Below are 24,707 nucleotides of genomic sequence, written 5' to 3'. Positions count from 1 at the left end.
TTTTTATTTTATAACTTTGTATTTTTCAATTATGTAAAACATTCTAAATATATTTATTTTACTTTAAATAAAAATAAAAAAACAAATTTGAAAATATTTTTTGTTCAGTTTTAATCTTTGCAAAAGATCTTGAAAAAAGATTTTTGACTAAATAAAAAAAATGTAAACCCATTTTTCCTATTTTTTCTTTTGCTTTAAATAAAAATTTTAAAAAATCATTTTTAACACATTCTTCCTTCTCGGTCGGCTGTCCCTATTCCAGAGGTGTAAACCAGCTCTCTCTCTCTCTCTCTCTCTTCATCACCTTCCTAAGAAATAAAACTCCTTTATTGGAAGGAGCCACGAAAAAAAAAAAAAAAAAATGCGACAGTGTCGTAAACGACGAGGACCTCCCACCCTTGAAGTGGCCCAGGAAATTCCTCATGAGAGATGTTAATTGGAAACGCCTTGACGCCCATTGGCCCCCAGGGACGTTGTGCTACTTTAAGGTGTCCTTCCTAGACTGGCTTGGTTTCGACAGTGAGATCCACTTGGCTTTAGGTGTGAATCTGAGTCGTCTGAGTTGGTTTCTTTCAACAGTGAGAGCTACTTGGTTCTAAGTGTGAGACTGTGTTGGTTTTAACAGTGGGCCTGAGTGGTTGAATTAATTTTAGCAGAGAGACTAAGCTGGTTTTAAAAGTGAGACTGAGTTAGATTTAACATTGAGGCCGAGTTGGTTTTAACACTGAGATTGGGTTGGTTGAGTTGGATATTGACAGTGAGGCTGAGTTGGTTTCAACAGCGAGACTGAGTTGGATATTGACGGTGAGGCCGAGTTGGTTTTAACAGTGAGACTGAGTTGGATATTGACGGTGAGACTGCGTTGACTTTACCAGTGAGACTGAGTTGGTTTTGACCATGAAATTGAGCTGGTTTTAACAGTGAGACTGAGTTGGATTTAACAGTGAGACTGAGTTGGATATTGACCGTGAGACTGAGTTGGTTTTAACAGCAATGTTAAGTTTGTTTTAACAGTGAGACTAAGTTGGCTTGAACAGTGATATAGAGTTGGTTTTAACAGTGAGACTAAGCTGGTTTTAACATAAAGATTGAGTTAGTTTTAACCATGAGATAAACTTATTTTAACAAAAAGATATGGTTGTTTTCAACGCGAGACTGAGTTTCCTTTATGTGTGATATTGAGTTGGTTTTATTCGTGAGGTCAAGTTGTTGTTATGCATAATGTTTGGTTTTAACAGGAAGATTGAGATGGTTTTAACCGTTAGAATGAGTTGGATTTATGTGTGAGACTAAGGTGGTTTCAACAGTGAGACTGACTTAGTTGAGCTGGTTTTAACAGAGCGACTTGGTTTGTTTTAATCATGAGATTGAGTTAATTTTGCGTGTGAGACTGAGTTGGTTTTAATAGTGATATTGAGTTGGTTTTAACAGACTGAGTTGGCTGAATTGGTTTTAACAGTGATACTGTGTTGGTTTTAACAGTGAGATTGAGTCGGTTGATTTTTAAACTGTGAGTCTGAGTTGGTTGACTTGGTTTTAACAGTCAGATTGAGTTGGTTTATCAGTGATACTGAGTTGGTTTTAAGAGTTATTCTGAGTTGGTTGAGTTAGCTTTACCAGTAAGACTGAGTTGTTGAGTTTGTTTTTAACAATGAGACCGAGTTGGCTGGGTTGATTTTAACAGTGAGTCAGAGTTAGTTGAGTTGGTTTTAACAGAGAGAGTGGGTCGGTTTTAGCAGTGAGATTGAGTTGGTTTTTATGCACGAGGTTAAGTTGTTTTGACAGTGAAAGTATGTTGGTTTTGTTCATGACATTGAGTTGGTTTTTTCTAAGTTCAATTTATTTGTAAAATTGAATTGCTTTTAACCAAGAAACTAAGCTGGTTTTATCAAAACAATTAAGTTGGTTGCAACGTGAAACATCGTTGGTTTTGTGCGTGAAACTGAGTTGGTTCTAACAGTCAGACCAAGTTGATTTCAAGCATTAAATTAAGTTGGTTTTGTTCGTGAGATTAAGATGTTTTTATCCGTGAAAGCATGTTGGCTTTATGCATAAAGCCAACATGCTTTATGCTTGTTGGTCTTGTAAGTGAGAATGTTGGTTACGAGAGTATGCTGTTTTTTGTTTGTGACACTGAATTAATCTGGTCATTAAATTAAGTTGGTTTTGTGTGTGAAACTGAGTTGTTTTAACAATGACATTGAGTTGGTTTTACGGGTGAGCTCAAATCAGTTCTACATGAAAATAAGTTGGTTTTATCTGTGAAATTATGTTGGCCATGTCCACGAAATTAAGCTGTGTTATCTGTAAGCCTAATTTGATGAAACCACGTTGGTTTTTCCTACCAAACCAAGATTTGGTTTTGTCTATGAAACTAGGTTGTTTTTTTTAAATGAGGGCAAGTTTGTTTCAATTGTGTAACCAAGTTGGTTTATCCTCGGATGTCAACTGGTTTCATGTCAAGACTAATCAATAACTGGATCTTATGTAAAGATTTTTTCATTCGAACTCACCTTATATAAGACTACTCGTCATAATTGACCTTATCAGAAGACAACCAATCAAATGGACCTTATCAGCTTAATTCACTGAGACGACTATCAGAAGACTACCCATTTAACAGATCCCACCCAAATCTCTCTCATCACAACTGACCTTATCATTCACGATGGGCATCTTATCGGGATTTGTACACATCAAACGGACCTTACTTAAATATCCTTCATTACAACTGACCTTATCAAAAATGATGGGCATCTTATCCGGATTTGTACCTTAGCCAAATCTCTCTACCATCACAACTGACCTTATCAGGTGTGATGGGCATCTCATCAGGGTTTGTACCCATCTTAAATCTCCTTCATTACAACTGACCTTAACAGATATGATGGGCATCTTATCAGGGTTTGTACCCATCAAACAGACCTTACCAAATCTCTCTCTCATCACAACTGACCTTATCAGGGGCGATGGGCATCTTATCATGCTTTGGGGGGTCAATGTTGATCAGAATCTGTCGGTCCTTGATAGCCTGCCACGCCTCGTCTGGCTCGCAGCTCAGGTCCTTGGCATTCAGGGGACTGAGGTCATTGTCCCGGACTTCATCTGTCGTCATGGCACTTGGGAGGATGTCTGTCCTGCTGCTGCAGCTGTTGTGGAGAGAGAGAGAGAGAGTGGAAGTGTTTTATTTTTTTATTTTTATTAGATGTTGAAGGAAATGGTCGTAATTTCTTCGAAAATGTTTATCTCTTCGATGAAATGTCCAGCATGGGACGGAAGCTTAGTTATGGAACTGTTCGACCAAAGTGATTTTTTTGTATGCTACGAAATTTAGTCATGGGATTTAAACAAGCTGAGAAATTGACAAATATATCACAAAATAGCAGATGTTCGATTTACTACAAAATGAAATCGTGTGTCTTAAAATAGATTGAGACATTTAACAAATATATATAAAAAATAGCGCCCAGTGGACTAAATAGTATAAGTAATGTGCTCAGAATTATATGAAATAGATTGAAATTATTCAAAGTCATTCTTAGTTTAAGCTGCGTTATAAACAAAGTCGTGTCTGGTGAGCGTAAATTGCCCACTGGAGGTGACCTGGGAAAAACAGAAGTGGTACGAAATTCCGAAGCCTCTTTGAGAATATTACCTTTCAAACCTTTGTAAAGATAAGAATTGACCTGTATCTGGTTGTCAGTTGACTGTTGGTGGTGTCAGCCAGAGGATAGAAAGGCTGTGGCTAGCAAGCTCATCCCAGAAACATAAGCAGGGAGAGAGGGAGTGAGTTCCAAAGCCTTATAGTAGAGGTAAAGAATATAATTATATGTGTGTGTTGAATGTTGGACTTGTCATTTAAATGATGGACATTTAAATGACCATCAATTAAATGTCTGCCATTTAAATATTATTTAAATGTATCCTATAAATATTAACTATTGAAATGTCTGTCATTTAAATATTAATTTTTTAAGTGTCTGTCATTTAAATAATAATTATTTAAATGTCTGTCACTTAAATATTAATTATTTAAATGTCTATCATTTAAATATTAAATATTTAAATGTCTGTCATTTTAATATTAATTATCTAAACCTCTGTCATTTAAATATTATTAATTTAAATGCCTGTCATTTAAATATTAATTATCTAAACCTCTGTCATTTAAATATTAATAATTTAAATGCCTGTCATTTAAATATTAATTATCTAAATGTCTGTCATTTAAATCTTAATCATTCAAATGTCTGTCAATTAAATGTCCACCATTTAAATGTCTCTCACGTAAATGCCTGTCACTTCAATGTGTGTAAAGTAAATGTCTGTCATTTAGATATCCGTCATACAAATATCAATCATTTAAATGTCTACCAGTTAAACTCTGTAAATTAAATGTTCATAATTTAAAATTGCCATTTAAATGTCTATCATTTACATGTCCATCATTTAAATGTCTTTCCTTTAAATATTAACCATTTAAATGTCTGTCAATTAAATGTCCATCATTTAAATGTCTGTACATTAAAATGTCATAATTTAAAATTGCCATTTAAATGTCTATCATTTACATGTCCATCATTTAAATGTCTTTCATTTAAATATTAACCATTTAAATGTCTGTCAATTAAATGTCCATCATTTAATGTCCTTTCATTTAATATTAAGATTTAAATGTCTGTCAATTAAATGTCCATCATTTAAATGTCTGTCAATTAAATGTCTGTCAATTAAATGTCCATCATTTAAATGTCTGTCATTTAAATGTCCATCATTCAAAAGTCTGTCAAATTACCTTATGTGGGAAAGCAAGGGTAACTTCCAGATCCTGGACAGGAGCCACGAGGAAGTGGTGGTGGTACTTCCAGCCATTTTTTGTAGCTACTTTCCAGCAGTTCCAACACTCTGTAGCGGAAGATCTTCGCGGTAATGACAGTCTTCAGAAAATTTTACTTATTTATATTTTGTTTATTTATAATTTTGTATATTTTATCATTTTCTTTTTTATTTTTATTTTTGGGGGGTTTATATTTTTGAATATTATTTTATGATCAACACAGGTTTTTTTAATCAGTTATTTGGGGTAAATTTTTTTTATAATGAATAAAGTTTTTTGGAGGGTTTTTTGGAAAGGGAAAAAAAGTTTATGTTTTTTTATTTTTTTACACACTTTTGGTATTTTTAATGTGAGCAAAACGTATTTTTTATGATTTTTTATTTTTTCAAATATTTTTAGGATTGTTCTTAATAAACGTTGTTTATATATATATATATATATATATATATATATATATATATATATATATATATATATATATATATATATATATATATCTTGGGTAATTGTTATAATGAACAAACATCTTTCTATTTATAATTTGTTCGCCTATTTTTGGACATTTTCCATAATGAACAAACAGTTTTGTTCTTTCCTTGTGGCACAAACTACGTGTTTGTGAGTTTGTTTGGGGAAATTTTATAGATCCGATTGTGAATGTGATGAAGGTGAGGCGCTGATTTGTACATAGTATATACCCACATTTCTGCGCGCATGCGCGCGTGTTTGCGTGCAAGTGCGTGTAACTCCAATCTACTGTATTTACAGAAACAGTAAAAAATGTCTCAAACAAATTCAACATTAATTAAAACATTGACGAGCAGAAAAAATGCGCAGAAATTTCTTCGGTGCAATCGAGTTTTCTGTACAGTGTATAATGCTGTACGAGACGCGGTACATGAGACTTTCAGCCACGGCCCGATGATGACCTGTACTAAATTTAACCTTCAATAAAGGTCACTGAGGCTAGAGAGCTGCCATTTGGTATGTCTGGTGGCTGGAGGGTGGATGATCAACGTGCCAATTTGCAGCCCTCTAGCCTCAATAGTTTCTAAGATCTGAGGGCGGAGAGAAAAGTGCGGACAGACAGACAAATAGCCGTCTCAATGGTTCTCTTTTACAGAAAACTAAAAATAAAAAAAAAAAAAAAAATGTAAAAAGCTACATACACTTATTCTTAAGTACAATATAAATGTACCGATTTCCCTTAAGAAATGCTCTCTCTCTCTCTCCCCAGACCAACCAAGATTGGAAGATGCAAAATATACCGGAAGATGCATTAGCAATTCTCTGGTAGACATTAGAGGTGCCTCACACTGAGGGACCTGGGGCAACCCGAACGAACTGTAAGGTCTGTAAGGTAAGGTCTCTCTTTCTCTCTCTCTCGCAATACCATTCCTAACCTTAGGCTACGCCATAAACAACCATTCCTTTATAAGGACTCAGAGAGAGAGAGAGAGATGGATGCCCTACATATGCAAACGAAGTCTCACTCTCGTCTATATGTAAGATGCTTCTTCCATTTCAGTGTAAACAAATATTCATTAGTGATGTTTTTAAGAAATATGTTTTATGTTTTCAACGTGATACATTGAGTTTGATTTCATTTTGTCTATTTAAATTAAAAGAAATACCTCACGTTTCCCAAAAGGTTTATATATATATATATATATATATATATATATATATATATATATATATATGTTATATATATATATATATATTATATATATATATATATATATTGTGACGAAGTGCCAAGTATCTGGTTACTACACTTACCATTCATTAATTATTACCTCACAACAGCCAGACACCTGAACCTTCATCACAGGTAAATACGACTAAATACTCTAAAGGCAACAGTGATCCTTTAAACAACTTACCTATATTGCATAAAATCAGACTAAGTTCGTTAAGTCAGGTGTGAGGTATCTTATACGTAATCAAATTAATTAAAGGGCATCACTCCATCAACAACTTTAAAAGTCTAAGTAATTCCCTGGTTCTAACTCACTTCAACCAAATTGAAGAAAAACAGCTCAATTACCACTCTATGTTTCTACCTAAGCATAATCTAATCATACTGGTGAAAAAGAAAACACTTATAAAAATTTAAATACAAAAATTTATTATCAAACTCAAAATTTATAAGTGAAATTCACAATATAGGGGAAATTCACTGTTACTTGAAACAAAGCAAAGTTTAATTAATTCTTGAATTAATTAAGTAAAATTACATCAAAATTAATTTATCACAAAATTCAAGAGAATTGATTAATTTAATCAAAATTTAAGTGTTAGGTAATAAATAAAATTTGGAAATTAATTCACAAGTGCTAAAAACACTAAAACTTGGAAATTAATTCACAAGTGCTAAAAACACTAAAACTTGAAAAGACTTCTAAGTAAATGCAAATTAATTCACAAGTGTTAAATCCAATTGAATGTGCAATGATTAATTATTGAAAACAATGAAGTTAATTAAATTGTGATTGCAAATGAAAACACATCACAGAAGAATATGGAAAATACCAAAATTGTAAAAAGCACTAATCCCGCTGAATATAAAATAAAAACACACTTCTTTCAATAATCTAAGGATAAATGCAAAATAAAAAAATAAAAAAAACAATTCAAAAAGAAAAATGGATAAATGCAGAAAAAATAACTTCAAATGAAACAAACAAGAAATGCAAAAAATTGCAGTGTGTAAAAATTGAAATAATTTCAACCAAACCACTGTAACTATTAGTTGCAACTGATAAATCTTATAATAACACATTACCTTGGTACCTATTGTTTCTGCTGCAGCGAGTTCCAAAATTTCACCACACAATTCATAATATTTCAAAAAAGAAAAGGCGCTGTTACACGCTTGTACAATGTTTGTTCAGATTCCACAATAAGCACTAGATAATACTAAATAACTCTAGGAAATCCGAAATCTAAAAGTTATGAGTGACCAATGACCAAGTATAAAATCTTTACGTTACGTTAATATAAAATCATATATGGTGAGAGAGAGAGAGAGAGAGAGAGCTCTATACACCAGGAATTCAAAGTCTGTAATGAATGCGCTCACTCTCTCTCCTTGTATGGGCGAACTTCAAGAGATTGACGGGCTCAAATCGTGTTGGACACGTAGTTCAGCTAATATCATAAAAATTATCTTTCAAAACAATATCTAAAGAGAAATAGGAATTACAATCACAAATAACATTTATTATTACGTGATTTAAGATGATAAAAGTATTCTAATATAAAAGGAATTATGATTTACAAAGAAAGCAACACTAAATGACATCATTCCCCAAGGATGACGTATGCTTAAACAGAAGGTTGTGAGATGGTGCAATCCTTCCATGTGACTACTCGGCAAAGACATACACGTTTGCAACCAGTCATGTACATAGTATGCTCTCTACATGTTCCAAACAGAACTCCCATCAGACGTGTTGACATGTTTCCAAAACAAAACGGAGATCTCGAGCTCCCCTAATCTCGAGGTGATGACAAGTTATGGAAACAATTCTATCTTGGAACAGACAAAGTTAATCTCTCTCTCTTTTCACATTCTATGTTATACTCTTTTTAAATTATGTTATGAAAGTAGCAGCATACAATATATATAATATCTATATATATATAATATATAATATATATATTAATATCTATATATATATAATATATTATCTAACCAAAGATTTTTTAAATCTCAGTTCATCTATTTTAAAAGGTAGCAATGGATCGTGCGTCTAGCCACTGGCAATAACATCCAACATCCATTTCCTCTCACTCCAACACTAACACCAACACCCCCCCCCCCCTCTCTCTCTCTCTCTCTCTCCACAACAACTCTCTCTCTCTCTCTCCATTATCTAATGCCATTAAATCAGACTCGTGAAATTACAAAAATAGATTTATTTAAGAGCAAAGTATTAGCTAAATAAACTCAGGTTCTTAACAAAAAGATTAAATGAATGATTAAACTCAGATAGCCCACTCCATATTTCTACTCCAATAATCCAACATTATCTTAAGTCATAAAACTAGGCATAGTCATAGCACAGTACACCATAGTAACACCATGAAACATTAGTTAAGTTCCCATACTAATTAAGTCAGTTCCCCTTTCTCAGATCAGTTCCCCTTTCTCAGAATCACCCACAAAAAGACAAGACAACATATCGATAAGCACAAGATTATAAATCAAATCAAAAGGTCATATGAAATAGAACATCTTTGAAATAAATATTCAAAATACAGACAAGTCACACCTTTGGCCAAAAATAAGTATGCTTACCCATTCAACACAGTATTCACAACACTTTTCTCAAAAGTACTTTTGCAGAAGCCATCTTGGCTTCGGCCGCCTCTGTAAGGATCTCCCCTCATGGTAATCCTACATTCTCATTTGTAGGGAAAAAGCTCGCACACATGTACGAACTCACACACATTGTTCACACACCAGGAAACTGCTCAGAACCAGTTTCAGAAGCCACCTCTGCAACCGCCCGCATCAACAGGACATGCACAAGTAGTAGTTTTGACATCACGCCACCCGAGGAAGGATGTGTTAGCACTTCCAAGGCTTGTCACTTAGGGCACTGTCTCTAAGGAAGCTAAACGATGACTCCCTACATTCTAAGAAATGTCACAGCACATCACCTTACAATGGTATTTAAAACATATTGTTAATACATCCCTCTTTTATATAACAGATGCTCGACCACCCAAGAATGCTAGCACCTGCCTAGCCATAGCTCACATAAAACAGCTCATGCATATAAAACACATTGGCCAGCTCATAAAACACCATAAAAAAGAACTGCACGTCTTTGGCAGTACAATGTCTATCACACATTATCTTGAACAGCCTGTATCCGGGCTATAATAACAGTTGACTGCAGAAAAACATTTTTCCATCTTGAATTCTCGATTCTCCCGTGTGTCTGCAACTGCAACTGCACAGACACGTGAAACATGCTGTAGAAAGGCAAAACGTCTCCCCATGAAAGACAACTGATGACTTCCGTAGTCCAAAAGCAGTGTAAAACCCCGCAGACTCGTCGAAACTCTCGCATGTGGGCAACATCAGCAACATACATCTCTGTAGTAGTTGAAGGACGTCTTGCTGAAGGTGTTTATGGTGTTTCAGTATGTCAGTCATGTCATCAGTCAATTAAAGAAGAATTAACCCTAGACATACATCTGTCAAATAATGACCTCAAAAATTCTAAGAAACACTTACTGAACATTTTCCGTTTAACACCACTAATATGACCACTGAACTAATTTCTAACTACAACTCGTGAAGGAACTCCATAAGATCGCTAAATCATAAATCACTATCATAACCACGTAAAGAAAATATTAAATTCTCCAATAACATAAAAAAAAAAGCCCGCCAACCCCGTAAGAAATCACAAAAACTGTACGGACTACTGTCATCACATTTAAACTCACATTACTCACAAAAAAAAAAAAAATGAGCCCGAGAAAAAAAAACCTAACAGAACCAGCCCCAAATTATCACTAAAAATGTTCTCTCAAGCTCTGATGTTTCAGTAACCCACAAAATCAGTAAGAACTCTTTTACTGTCTAACAGCAAAAGCTTTTTACTGCTTATATAATTAACCTCCATGAAATATAATGCTGAACACCCTTCCATCTAATTCACATACCCAGACAAATCATGTCTCCTGTCCAAAACAGAAATGCTATGTAAGCTTAACTCCAATTACGACAAATCTCGTAGGAAAAGAACAAAAAAAAAAAATAATAGCAACAATAATAAGTGAACTTTTTCCATTACAGTACACACATAATACATATAACACACATAATCCAACGTTTTCCCCACTAAATGCAACATGTATCGTTACGGAATTTGCTATCGCAACATATCTCATCGGCCAGAAACGACCGGAAAAAACCCCCATACATAGTACATCTCCGAAAATAGTGCAAAACTCCGAGTAATCAACACCAAAGGAAAAAATCAGCCACCAGACTCATCACAGCATTATCAACAACAATCCACCTGTGAACACCTCAGGTGTTTTGAACCGCACTATAGATTTGTCTAGTCAGTTGCAACTTCAGAAAACCATTATTCTCCAAAAATCCTATACTAACATCATATAAGCACATTTCACAAAATTATCTCCAGGATATCACCAAGGTGCCCCAAAAAAATTGTCCTTAAAACATAACTCCCCTATGATATTACTCAATTATATAAAACAAATTATCACCTATTTGGGATAAACCACAGAAAATTACAATTCAACAATTATATGCCGCCAAAATAACCACTGGTGAATATAAAAAATGCAACATCTCCGTAAAACCACAATGCAGTAATGCCACTCGCCTCCATTAGTCACAACACCAAAGGAACCACAATAACCCCTTCTTTGGCTCATAAAACCACAGAAATTCAGCTCCAAAACTCATAACCACAAAAAATTCACCACCAAAGATTAATGCCACCTATATATCACCATATTAATAATAATACCACTCCGGCAATAAAAATATTCCCCTCCACACATCACCATATTCCCTTCTATTTCACCAATAACCACATGTGGAATAAAACCCAAGTATCCAAAAATTCGTTATATCTCCGAGCAGGGTAATAAAAAACGAAACTCTGTCCCCGAAAAAAAAATGCACTCAAAGCATCTAGCTGATACACTAAAAAAATAATGCCACATATCTCCTCTCACAAGGGATTCCATTTGCACCAAAATAACTGCAAAAATAATTGAACTAAACATAGCTCTTACCACCATAGGCCTAAACTATGGACTATCTCCAACAAAACAAAATATCACGAGGCCAAATATTATATCTCCAATTCTCCAGTAAAATAACCTCGAAAAGCCTCTCTAAGGAGCTCAAAGTTACAGTAAAAACTATAAACTCTCTGTGTAGCATAAAGGGCAAAAACTTGGCAAAAAATTGCCGAGAATTCTAAAAAAAATCATCAGTGTACCATAACTCATTACAACCAAAACTCCAAATCCAAAGAGTCTAAGCAAAGGATTCCCCATATTCACTACGGCACAGGCCACCAGAAACTTAATCAAGTTTCCTATCTCTGGCAAAGATGCCACAAAGACAATTGTGCAAGAGGCCAACAATTTCCGGAACACAAATATCCAGAAAAAAGAAATGTAGTGCCATTATGTATACATTCAAAAATGCGAAAATTCTCCCCTAAATCTCTCGCAGCATCAAACGGCTGAAATTATAAACACATTCCCGAACAATGATTCCAAGTCACGAACCGAGATATTAAAAAATCTACAGAAACTGTTCGGAGAGAAAAATAAATTCAAATTTGCCCACGATTAAAAAAAACTTAAGTCAGCGATGGCTAACATCTAAAAGGGGAAAAGAAAAGCCAATGGCACTGTTGACTGTTCACGTGACACCTGTAACACCTGCGACTCACGTAGACTTCAATCAATTATCTGCTGAAGCCATAAAAAAAAAAGGAAAACCAGGCTATCACAGAAACCCAAAGTAACACCTGGGCTAAAAGAAGAGCGGTAGGTATTCTCAATATGACTTTTACCATAGTCTTGAAATGGACATTAACACAATATCCTCCGATAAAACACCATTAAATTTGTGGTTATTACCTCCCATATTCACAAACATCACTTAGTATCATTACAAGCACCCATGTTAGTATCAGAAATAACACCAACATCACCAAATTCACCAATACAGTACTCGTTAGTATCACCAAATTCACCAATCTCACCACCCATGAATCATTGTCACATTCACCAAAATTATTACCACATTGAACTCTAACAGAATCCCCGTAAATATCTCCAGTAATAATTCTACGTAAATATCTCCTGTAAACAATTCCCCTTAAAATATCTCCGTAAAATATCTCTGGTATCACCAGTAAGGGCTTTAATATTGCCATTCACCCATAACTCCAGTATCATCACCATTCATCACCAGACACATCACCAATAGCAAATATTCTCTGTATCCCCAGTTATAATCATGTCCTCTACCATTGCATAGAGGCATTCTCCAAAGCGTAAGGAAAACTTGCACCATATTCATATTAATTTTCTCTTTACTCTGATGTGGCATTGAACTTTCCCTTTCAAGGCCAAACTCACCCCCTTAACCCCGGCACAAAGAAAAAAAGAAATTCACCCTCCCGTTGGCAATACCCCGTGGATGCTCAGCAAAAAAAAAAAAAAAAAATGCGCTGAGGCGCACGTATGCATTAGAGGCGCTGTCTCCAAGGGCCAAAAAAAATGCAATCCAAGCATCCCCAAGAACTGAACTGCATGTATGAAACCATTCATATGCATACATATGTATTGAAAAAAAGGACGAATGCATCGCCTCTAAACATGTGCCAAGAAAAAAACTCATCACGTTCTGCTCCTATGGGAAAAATATAGTAATCTGAACTGCCTCTTTAACTCCAAAAATGATTCATACACAAAGTTAGAAAGAGAAAAAAAAAACATAAGGGGCTAAAAAAAATGTAACACTCACTTCGCGCATGTAAAAACACGCTAATACACACATACTCGCGTGTGTAAGAATGACCCGGCACTTGAACAAGAGAGCACTTAGCAAACACACACATTCACAGATGTCAACTGAGCGAGACAGACCCTCGAAGCATCTCACATAGACAAAATGCTGATGCTAATTGGATTTCTTCTCTGAGTACCAGAACGACTTCACTTTAATTCTTATCACCTATTAATTGAAATCCTAACACATTTTCACAACCAGACTCTCAAAACAGTCTCTTTAAGTTGCTACTAATCTTACAAAAGGCGTAATATGGTTCAAACACCACTAGCCACCAAACTTTAACTGAAGATTTTTAATCTCGGTTCTTCTATTTTAAAATGTAGCAATGGATCGTGCGTCTAGGCACTGGCAATAAGATCCAACATCCATTTCCTCTCACTCCAACACTAACACCAACACCCCCACCCCCCCTCCTCTCTTTCTCTCTCTCTCTCTTCTCTCTCTCTCTCTCTCTCTCTCTCTCTCTCTCTCTCTCTCTCTCTCTCTCCCCATTACCTAAGGCCATTAAATCAGACTCATGAAATTACAAAAATAGATTTATTTAAGAGCAAAGTATTAGCTAAATAACTCAGGTTCTTAACAAAAAGATTACATGAATGATTAAACTCAGATAGCCCACTCCATATTTCTACTCCAATAATCCAACATTATCTTAGTCATAAAACTAGGCATAGTCATAGCACAGTACACCATAGTAACACCATGAAACATTAGTTAAGTTCCCATACTAATTAAGTCAGTTCCCCTTTCTCAGATAAGTTCCCTTTTCTCAGAATCACCTACAAAAAGACAAGACAACATATCGATAAGCACAAGATTATAAATCAAATCAAAAGGTCATATGAAATAGAACATCTTTGAAATAAATATTCAAAATACAAACAAGTCACACCTTTGGCCAAAAATAAGTATGCTTACCCATTCAACACAGTATTCACAACACTTTTCTCAAAAGTACTTTTGCAGAAGCCATCTTGGCTACTGTCGCCTCTGTAAGGATCTCCCCTCATGGTAATCCTACATTCTCATTTGTAGGGAAAAAGCTCGCACGCATGTACGAACTCACACACATTGTTCACGCACCAGGAAAATGCTCAGAACCAGTTTCAGAAGTCACCTTTGCAACTGCCCGTAGCAACAGGACATGCACAAGTAACAGTTTTGACATCACGCCACCCGAGGAAGGATGCGTTAGCACTTCCAAGGCTTGTCACTTAGGGCACTGTCTCTAAGGAAGCTAAATGATGACTCCCTACATTCTAAGAAATGTCACAGCACATCACCTTACAACGGTATTTAAAACATATTGTTAATACATCCCTCTTTCATATAACACACACACACACACACACACACACACACACACATATATATATATATATATATATATATATATATATATATATATATATATATATATATATATATATAATACAAGATTTTAAGCCAGAACCAAGTAAAAATAAAGTCTTTTACCCAAGTTTAATACATCTATGGCTATATACAAGTTGCCCTTCCACTTTGGAAGAATCCATTTTCTCCATTCTCTTGGAAAAGCTATCTCTTCCCCCATTGGTTCTTGGAATTGCCCCCTGCAGAGCTAACACTTCAAAAAGCCTGGAACTCAGCATCCCACTCTCAGAACACCAGACCTCGGAGAGGTCAAATCTCCTGCACCCGACCAGACGCCGCCTTCTTCCCCCTTTACCTGCTTTCCCATGCTCTGGGAAGTCCCAAGTATATTTTTAAGGTCCATAGTGCCTGGAGACATCAAGGAGAAGATGACCAGCCCTCATTACTCAGGTACTGTAAGGGGAAGGTCCATTTCAGCCAGGGAATTGTTTTTACTTTTGTCTGTATTTCATTTCCTTTTCCAAGGCGACTTGTGTAGTTCTCATTCCCCCCACCCCGCATCTGGACTCAATTCTGTAATTACTCCCCTGTGATACTAGTAACATCCCCCTAGTGAATTTAAGCCCCAAAATAGTCTTCTTTGTGTAAATTTCCCAGTCATTTCATTCCCCCCATGAGTGCCCTTTTTGATTGAAAGAAAGTAGTGAGTAACATTTGCCCTCGTGTGCCCCCCTGCCTTATGCCTGTGTCCTCTATTTGCAGACAAACGCTCTGCCTGGCTGTGGTAGAAATTGGAAATCCTTGAAGCTTGCAATCTTAATCCGTTGCACAAATCTCTAAACGCTGTGACTGAATTGCTCCAGCCACGTGTTCTGGTGGATCGGAAAGCAGTCCCCCCTTTGTGTTCCTGGTGCTTTTAAAACTAGAGTCCAGCTTTTATGTAAATTCCTCCCTCAGTAATATCGGCCTTATGCCTGAGTAGTTTAGTTTTTTTTTTTCTATTTGTTCTGACCCGTCGTCCTCCAGTCAAGGCAAAATTTTTCAGTGTTAATTGTATTTCCTGGGAGTGATCAGGTGGAATATGGAATATAATATATATATATATATATATATATATATATATATATATATATATATATATATATATATATAGTATATATATATGTGTAAACAAGTTTTTTAACATAAAATATTTCTTTAATTTAAAGATAGTAGACAAATTTTAAAAACTTTAAACCTATTACTTAAAAAAGAATTAGCATGAAATGTACTGCTTACAAGCAGTGTCAACCCATTATATATATATATATATATATATATATATATATATATATATATATATATATATATATATATGTGTGTGTGTGTGTGTGTGTGTGTGTGTGTGTGTGTGTGTGTGTGTGTGTGTGTGTAAAATATCACCTACAGTTGCCTAATGTAACTACACATTAAATATCCAGCCTTTTTTTTCATTTTTGTTATCAACCCTGATGGTAAAAACTCGCAGCGAAAATCAATGAATCGCCTATTCTGCTGCTGATTGGCCGAGGCATTCGAACTGCAATTAAGTAACCTCTGGCAACGAGCGTCCATCCAGCCAAGCACGATTCAAGTTCAGTGGTACCATCTGCTGAAATTTACCGACAGTTCCGAAAAAAATAAAAAAATTGAAGTTTTCATTCCTATTTTGTGGCATATCTCGGAATTTCTTATCACTGACAACGGAAGTTACAAGGTTACAAAAACAATCCCACAGACGCAAAGAAATTCTTGGTAATGCTGTGGCAACAGGTTGCATGCATTGTGGGAAGGGAAAACAAACGAAAAAAAAAGAGGCTACCAGATTGCACAAAGTGAAGCAAATTGGGTAATTGACCGAGAAACATTACGTTAAGTATTTCAGATGAGAAGCTTTACTTGAATTAAATCATGGAGTATTCAGTGAAGCATATGAATGAGAGGCTTCTCATTAAATGATTCTACTAAGCAATAAATCTAATAATTTTATTGATGATGCATTAAATGACGTAGTTTTGTTAGCGAATGTAAATCATCTAATGAGAATCATAACAATAATATTGTTATAAGACATTAAATTGATCTTACAGATCAATATGAAACCATAGCATTTTAACAAGATAAATAAATCAATTTAGTAACCTTTAAAGACATTAAAACATTTTAATGTCTTCTTCAAATGGACTATGTTCTGCAGTGCTTACAAGTCCCAGAAACTTTAGATAGAAGTCAATTACCATCCTCATTTAGGTCCTCAGGTAGAAAAGAAATTAATAAATCCTTTACAGTCCAATACACTGAATAATCCTTATCCTTAAGTGTCTCACTGATTGATTTAAAGATTCTCTGCCACTTATCTTAAGATAATCTTACTGATTCTCCATGAATTCACTCAAGTTAGGCTTCTCATTAAACTTACTTGACGTCATGTTTCTCAGTCAAGTTCCCAAATTTCATCACTTCACACAATCAGGTTATTTTTTTCCTCTCTCACAACGCATCCTGTTGCGCAGGATTACAAAGAAATTACTCGGCCGCGTAGAAGGTTTTCACAATTACGTAACTTCCGCAGTAATGTGATAAGAGCTCTGAGGAGATACACGGCAAAATAGGAATAAAAACTTGTGGACTTGTTTTATTTTTTCGGAACTGTCGGTAAATTTCTGCAGATGATGTCACTGAACCGAAATCGTGATTGGCTGGATTGGTTGGCTGCTCGTTGCTAGAGGTTGCGGTTTGAATGCCTCGGCCAATCAGAAACGGATCTGTGTTGGTTTTTACAATCAGTACTAAAAAAGAATAAATAAAAAATTATACATATATATATATATATATATACACACACACACACATATATATATATATATATATATATATATATATATATATATATATATACACACACACACACACACACAATAGGGCCACAGCTTGTAATGTGCCTTCCTGCATAACTGTTGCACAGTCAGTCTGGCGTATTATAATGGTTATCCAGCTTCTATATAACTAAATAACAATATTAAGAATAGCAATCAGTTAAATTCACTAACTGTCACCAAAACTCAGTCATTTTAAAAATGTAACGAAAACAACGTGCATCAGGCAGCTTCAGGGAGGAACTTACTGAATATTTGAGGGTCTGGAACCAGATAAGTCTGGAATGAAGGCACCATGCAGGACTTATCCACGTGCCTCTTTTGACACTTACAGTGACCTGAAGATTTGCTAAGGAAGCCCCAAAATTCCCCCGCCACCCACCTCTCTCTCTCTCTCAACAGCAGCGACGCGCGTTTACCAAGACATTGGTCTAACTTGTAATGCGACTATTACCCGAGAGAGAGAGAGAGAGAGAGAGAGGGCGTAGGGAGTTTCATGTAGATCGACCTCAGTAGTACATAATTTTTTTTAACTACATTCAACGTAGTTTCCGTACTAACTTAGATTAGAGAGAGAGAGAGAGAGAGAGAGCATTTCTTGTAGACCAACATCAATACATCACTTTTTTGTAATAGCATTCGGCTAAGCTTTCTTCTTAATCCTTTCGTGTGTGTTATATATATATATATATATATATATATATATATCTATATATATATATATATATATATATATATATATATATATGAAATATAATATATTAGAGAGAGAGAGAGAGATTAGCAGGTTTGCTTGTAAGCCGACATCAATAGTGCATTACATTTTGCAAAAACATTCAGCAAGGGATACTTACTAACTTTTTTCGGGAGAGAGAGAGAGAGAGAGAGAGAGAGAGAGAGAGAGAATGAAAGTGTCTTCAAATTTATACTATATATTCTGAATTGAAACAAAGGGTACGGAGGAACGTCTGAACGTCATGGCCTGTGCCTGAGCATTCCAACTAAGCGTTATAACCGAAGCAGAAATCAATAGTAGGTATACCAGTGCCTGCAGCAGCAGCGGAAGCAGAAGGCGACGAAGGCGCAGATAATAATACGTATTGACCTTTGCATAACGCAGGTTGAGGCACCGGCACATGCCAAGGGCATGGCGATACTTGACCTTGTTTGAGAATACGAAATTGAGCTCCTACAGGATATAGTTGTTTATGGGACTATAATCTTCGTGTTATATCGTTAGGAGGCTGTAAAAGTGTTGTAATCATGCACTTAAATATATTAGATTCTTACCTGTATATCCTTAAGGTATATCTAATTCAAGACACCTGGTTTCTGACAGGCTATGAGATTCACTTCGTCGAGTGTAGTCAATTGTTTACAAGTGCGAAGGAAACGAGCGTACCGACTACCTTTCACAATCACGGCCAAACACTGACTGAATCCGACTGTCCGAGTCTCCGAGACGGAGAGGATTGTTGAATGGTTAGAGCGTACTGTTGCAGCTGCCAAAAGCAGTTGCCAGTTTGTGAATTAAATGTTTAACTAATTTTGCGGGATTAGGTATACAAGTAAATTTCTTCGGCGTCAGTTACCGGCCGAAATTTCTAATTTCTCTCTCTCTCTATCTCTCTCTCTCACACACACACAAACATGTTATATATATATATATATATTAATATATTATATATATAGATATATATATATCTATATATATTATATATATATATAGATATATATATATATATTATATATATATATATATATATCTTCGTGAACGATCGAGACGCGTTCAACTGAAGACTCCATCAACCAAAAACAGTCTTCGTTATCACGGCGAGTGAACGATCTTTAGATTATTGACTTATTGCATCAAGGAACTGGACATGAATCCGCTCTCAACTAGATCAAATGTCAAGGTCACAGGAAGGTTAATGGGACAAGAGTCTATAAGAAAACAAATCAGTCATCAGGAAATGTATGAAAAGAGTCGGTTAAATAATTTATGAATTTACTTTACTGAAGATCTGAGAATCTTGTGTGGACCCTTGAAATCTGTCAGCCAACCATTACGTGGATAAGTGCAATTGCCAACGAGTCTTAAGGTTGCAGATCATGACCTGGCAATCTACCCATCAACAGATGATTATGAATTCATTTGTTATAAAAGGTAATATTCGACTTTTCAAGGGTTGAAAGTTCTGGTGTAGACATTTGAACGCTTTTCCACCAATATTTGGATCGGTGCAATAGCCAACGAGTCTCAAAAATACAAATCATGTCCTGGCAACCTACCAGCCACCCACTAGTCTCAAGATGTCACATCATGTCTTGGCAACCTGCTGGTTAATAGCTAGTATTAGGTAGTCATCATAATGGCTAATCATAATAATAAAAAAACGAAATCGATTCCACAGGAAAGTGAGAATGACTTGGCACCATTTCATGACCATTCTATTATGTGTATGTTGACCTCAGTTGGGAATTATGTACCTGGTGGTTGGTCGACTGCAGTTATCAGAACTTAATAAAAATTTGTGTTACTGAGCAGCTCAAAGATTGAGTAATTTTGTGAAAAATTAATTACACGTCTAGAATTTGTTAAAAACAAATTAAAACTCTATTTCTTATTTAAACTATGGCCTTTAAATAATTAGATTTTAAAACTATAATTTGAAAGAACGTTTTCTTTTTAAGTTATATCTTAATTCCATCAAACTGTGGTCTTTCAATCATTCGTTTTGAAAAAAAAAAACTGAATTATCTTCCCTGCTAATTCTTTTCGAATTTAGAAAACCAGCGCAAAAATAACTAATTATCAGATTACTACTCAACTAATATTTCCTGGTTGACGGATCTAGATATTCATGGTAAAGGTAGTACTAATATCTATAGTACAACTATGTCCTGGTTTACGGATCTAGACAGTCAACTATGTAAAGATAGAACTAATATTTATAGTACTATTTACTGGTCTACGAATCTAGGCAGTCGACGTAACAATAGTAGGCTACTAATATTTATAGTATTATATAATATTAGTTTTACTACTATTTCCTGGCTTACGCTCGAGGGAGGATGACGTATATAACGTGTGTAGAATTGTGTCCATTCATTTCCTCTTTCGGCTCATTCATAAGGATTCAGTCTTGCGTACTATATTGTGCTTACTCTTTGCTCTCTGTCTACGTGATTGGGCATGAGAGTGAGAGAGAGAGAGATGAGAGAGAGACGAGCGAGTGAGAGGAGAGAGAGGAGAGAGAGGTTTTGATTGAGATGAGGCGAGAGGAGATGAGAGAGAAGAGAAATAAAGGGAGGAGTATTCTTGATGCGTGGAAAAATAAGGTGGAGAGAGAGAGAGAGAGAGAGAGAGAGACCATCTACATTTAATATGTCATGTATCACAGTTTATACAAAAGTATTTGCGCTTTTTGAATAATTTTTGAGATTTATCCTTTATATATGTAATACGTATATATATATATATATATATATATATATATATATATATATATATATATATATACATATATAAAGGTATAAGCCACGAGGGAAAAAATAAACAACAGAGTTTTTTCCCTCGTGGCTTATACGTACCTTTATTTATGGATTTATCACGTTCCGAACTTTCGTGATTCAGTTACACACACACACACACACACACACACACACACACACATATATATATATATATATATATATATATATATATATATATATATATATATATATATATATATATAGATATATGTGTGTGTGTGTGTGCGATTCATTCATTCGGGGCTGGTGTGAGGAGTGGACAAAGAGGCAGGTAGAAGTGTACTGACTTTATTATTATTATTATGTTGTTGTTGTTGTTGTTGATTAAGCTGGCTTTATGCCAGCACGGGCTCTTGCTCACGGGGCAGCCCGTAGGAGACTTTATTACTTGTTGTTGTTTTTGATTTAGCTGACCTTGTGTCAGCACGGGCTCTTGCTCACAGAGCAGCCCGTAAAACTTTATTACAGGCAAGGGAAATTTAAATATACAACATGCGGACGGAAATGTGCTTACCGACCCGCGAGAGAATAAAAGTGGGTCGGCGAGACCCGATTTGTGTTTCTTGAGAGACATGTGATACACAATATAAAAGTATACAAAATATGATTGTACAAGCTATATACACTGGCGGAAAGCCCACTGAACGCCCTCGCAGAGGGAAGTAAGAACAACGCGAGTGATGAACTACATACAGAGAAAATTGTGAATAAGCGTTGTCCTTACACTGGCACGGGGAATAATAATAAAATATATTTTAACGTTCTTTCTGGCTTATCGGGAACTAATTTGCATTTTATTCACGATCCTTTATCGTAGAAACATAATCCTTTAGTTTCTCTATATAGTCCTTTAGCCTGGAATTACTGCGATAAGTGTCACCCGAACGATTTTATACATAAAGGACTTTTACTTGGCTTACATAATGATATCAGGGCTGTATTCCGTTACATATCAGTAGTGAACTTACATACTTTAAAGAGAAACCTAACACACACACAGACACACACACGCACACACATACACACACCACACACACATTTACACACACACACACACATATAATATATATATATATATATATATTATATATAAATATATATATAGATATATTCTAAATAAATAAAAATAAATAAATAATAATAATAAAATAAATAAATTCTATATATGTGTGTGTGTGTGTGTGTGTGTGTGTGTGTGTGTGTGTGTGTGTGTGTGTGTGTGTGTGTGTGTTAGGTTTCTCTTTAATCATATTGACACACGCTATCTTCCGTGCAATTCCATTTTTCGTCTATACAGTTACTCTTTGAAATATGTAAGTTCACTATTGATATGTAACGGAATACAGGCCTGATATCATTATGTAAGCCAAGTTAAAGTCCTATATGTATAAAATCGTTCGGGTGACACTTATCGCAGTAATTCCAGCCTAAAGGACTATAAAGAAACTAAAGGATTATGTTTCTACGATAAAGGATCGTAATAAAATGCAAATTAGTTCCCGATAAGCCAGAAAGAACGTTAAAATATATTTTATTATTATTCCCTGTGCCAGCGCCGAATGAATGCATCGCACTTGGTAGAATATGTGTCAGGTTTGACACTTATGAGCTACCGCTAACTTTAAAATGAAACTTTTTACGGTCACTTATCCTCTCTGTAGCTGTCATCTGCGTAATCTGCTTCGATAAACATTAAATAACTCTCGGGACGAGACAAACTGTCCATTCCTGCCAAATTCTCGTTGATTTACGGCCGCTGACAGCTCACTGTCATGGGTGGAAACAACCGACTATAGTGTTGGCACTTGGACCCTCAAATTTGGGCTTAACCTCTGGGTTTTCGAAACAAGTAGGGATCACCATGACCGTTTTCGGTGGTTTGTTCTATATTTTAGTAATATATCTCAACCATATTTTCTAGAATACGCAGAAGATTAATTCATATTTAATGTATACTTAAAAAAGGTATTATAAGTGAGAAAATTTGGGATTTGTAATGTAAAATGCGATTATTTTGTCCTAAATCGAGGGTATGATCGCCATTTTTAAGGGGAAAGGGCCACACCCTAAAATGTGCAAGAGACATTTTCGTAATTTACTTAAGAGCTGTAAACAACAATTATTGTAATTTAGATTAGTTATTTGTTAATAATAGTACTGATTTATTGATAGGAATGAAGATTTTCATCGAAAAAATTAATTTCATCACCATGCTTTGAGAGGAGCACTACAGGAACTGGAGACCTTCCACGTCTTGTGGCAACAACGGAGGGGCGTTGGATCCCGAAGGCACGGTTTTAAACCCTTCTGGGGCCTGAGAGTGACCAGGAGCTGAGGGAAGTTGTCAACATCTTCGGCTGTGCCCCTTAAAAAATATATATTGTTGTGTGCCCCTGTTTTGCGTGAGTGTGGTCCATTTTTTTTCAATATATCTCGTGGGGTTTTTTTCGGTGTTGGGCCCCCAAAAAGGAGGAATAAATAGATATTAATAGAATAAATATGGACTTCCCGGTGGTGACGGGCGTGAGGCAGCGTAAGTGTACGTTCTCCGTCAGCAGCATGTTGCCCTTTGTTTGTTCGCCTTTTTTGCTGTTATGGTAGTCTCCTATCACTACTACTACTACTACTTTTATTACTGTCTCTACTACTACTACCACCACCACCACCTCCAGCACTGGCGCCACACCACACCTGCTACTAGGCTACCTACTACTAGGCTACCTACCTACTAGGCTAGCTACATACCTATCTAGCCCTAAGTACCTACCTACAGGTACCACCTACCTACTATTAGGACGCTCGACGTAGGCAAGGTTAGGTTAGGTCAGGCTACCTAAATAGGCTATAGTAGTTCAGTCTACACCACATCTGCTATTAGTATTAATACTACTACCTAGCCTATAGGTAGTACCTAGGGTAAAAAACCGCATGGTACAGGGGTGGACCATGTACGATCAATGTGTACAACCCTCAAAAAAGTACATTATAACGTGTCCTGACATCGGAGATGGGCATCAGACGCGACTTGTTGTTGGTGAGAAACGGAGCTAAAGACCTCTACTCCGGTGTCAGGACGCGTTATAATGTACTTTTCTTGGGGTTGTACACATTGATCGTACATGGTCCACCCCTTTACCATGCGGTTTTTTACCCTAGCTAGTATTTACTACTTAGCTAGGTACTAACCCTTTGATTACCTCCAAGATTGTCGGGTCACCTTTGCTTGACGTAGGCTAGGCTGGGGCTAGGTTAGGGCATGGTTCCATAGCTTCCTAGCCCAAAATAGGGCTAATGGCTATTAGGCTAGTCTACCACGTGGTTATGATTGTAATTCTGAGTTGATTTAGGCTAAGGCATATTATTATTATTAAATTCTGAAGATGAACTCTATTCACACAGAACATTAGGTCTTATTATTCAGAGGGTGAACCCTATTCATTTTGAACAAGAAGCCCACCACAGACGCCATTGACTTGAAATTCAACCT

General features: G+C 35.8%; 2 protein-coding genes across 8 annotated transcripts in view; one reads left to right on the top strand and one right to left on the bottom strand.

Annotated features, from left to right (window-relative positions):
- Positions 1 to 19,155, bottom strand: part of LOC135199391 (metallophosphoesterase domain-containing protein 1-like) — a 29,814-nt gene extending 10,659 nt beyond the window's left edge. The window contains exons 1-3 of one of the 3 annotated variants that reach the window (XM_064227376.1): positions 18,974 to 19,155; positions 4,796 to 4,905; positions 2,957 to 3,149 (exon numbers count right to left, since the gene is read on the bottom strand). In XM_064227376.1, the coding sequence (XP_064083446.1) occupies positions 2,957 to 3,149; positions 4,796 to 4,872 (270 nt within the window). In that variant the 5' untranslated portion in view covers positions 4,873 to 4,905; positions 18,974 to 19,155. Of the gene's footprint in view, positions 1 to 2,956; positions 3,150 to 4,795; positions 4,906 to 7,625; positions 7,780 to 18,973 lie in introns of those variants that run through there. The other 2 variants (XM_064227377.1, XM_064227379.1) reach the window with 2 other exon arrangements.
- LOC135199392 (protein YIF1B-B-like) overlaps positions 1 to 24,707 on the top strand; it is a 143,323-nt gene that overhangs the window by 14,264 nt on the left and 104,352 nt on the right. The window contains exon 1 of one of the 5 annotated variants that reach the window (XM_064227383.1): positions 23,478 to 23,622. The exons of 1 other annotated variant lie outside the window; for it this stretch is intronic. Coding sequence is in view for 2 of the 4 variants with exons in the window: in XM_064227381.1 (XP_064083451.1) it covers positions 23,720 to 23,759 (40 nt within the window). In the remaining 2 variants the exon portion in view is untranslated. Of the gene's footprint in view, positions 1 to 23,477; positions 23,760 to 24,707 lie in introns of those variants that run through there. 3 more of the 5 variants (XM_064227384.1, XM_064227382.1, XM_064227381.1) reach the window with 3 other exon arrangements.

This window comes from Macrobrachium nipponense, chromosome 25, assembly GCF_015104395.2.
Source record: "Macrobrachium nipponense isolate FS-2020 chromosome 25, ASM1510439v2, whole genome shotgun sequence".
NCBI classification, from domain to species: domain Eukaryota; kingdom Metazoa; phylum Arthropoda; class Malacostraca; order Decapoda; family Palaemonidae; genus Macrobrachium; species Macrobrachium nipponense.
This window is presented reverse-complemented; position numbering and strand designations above follow the sequence as displayed.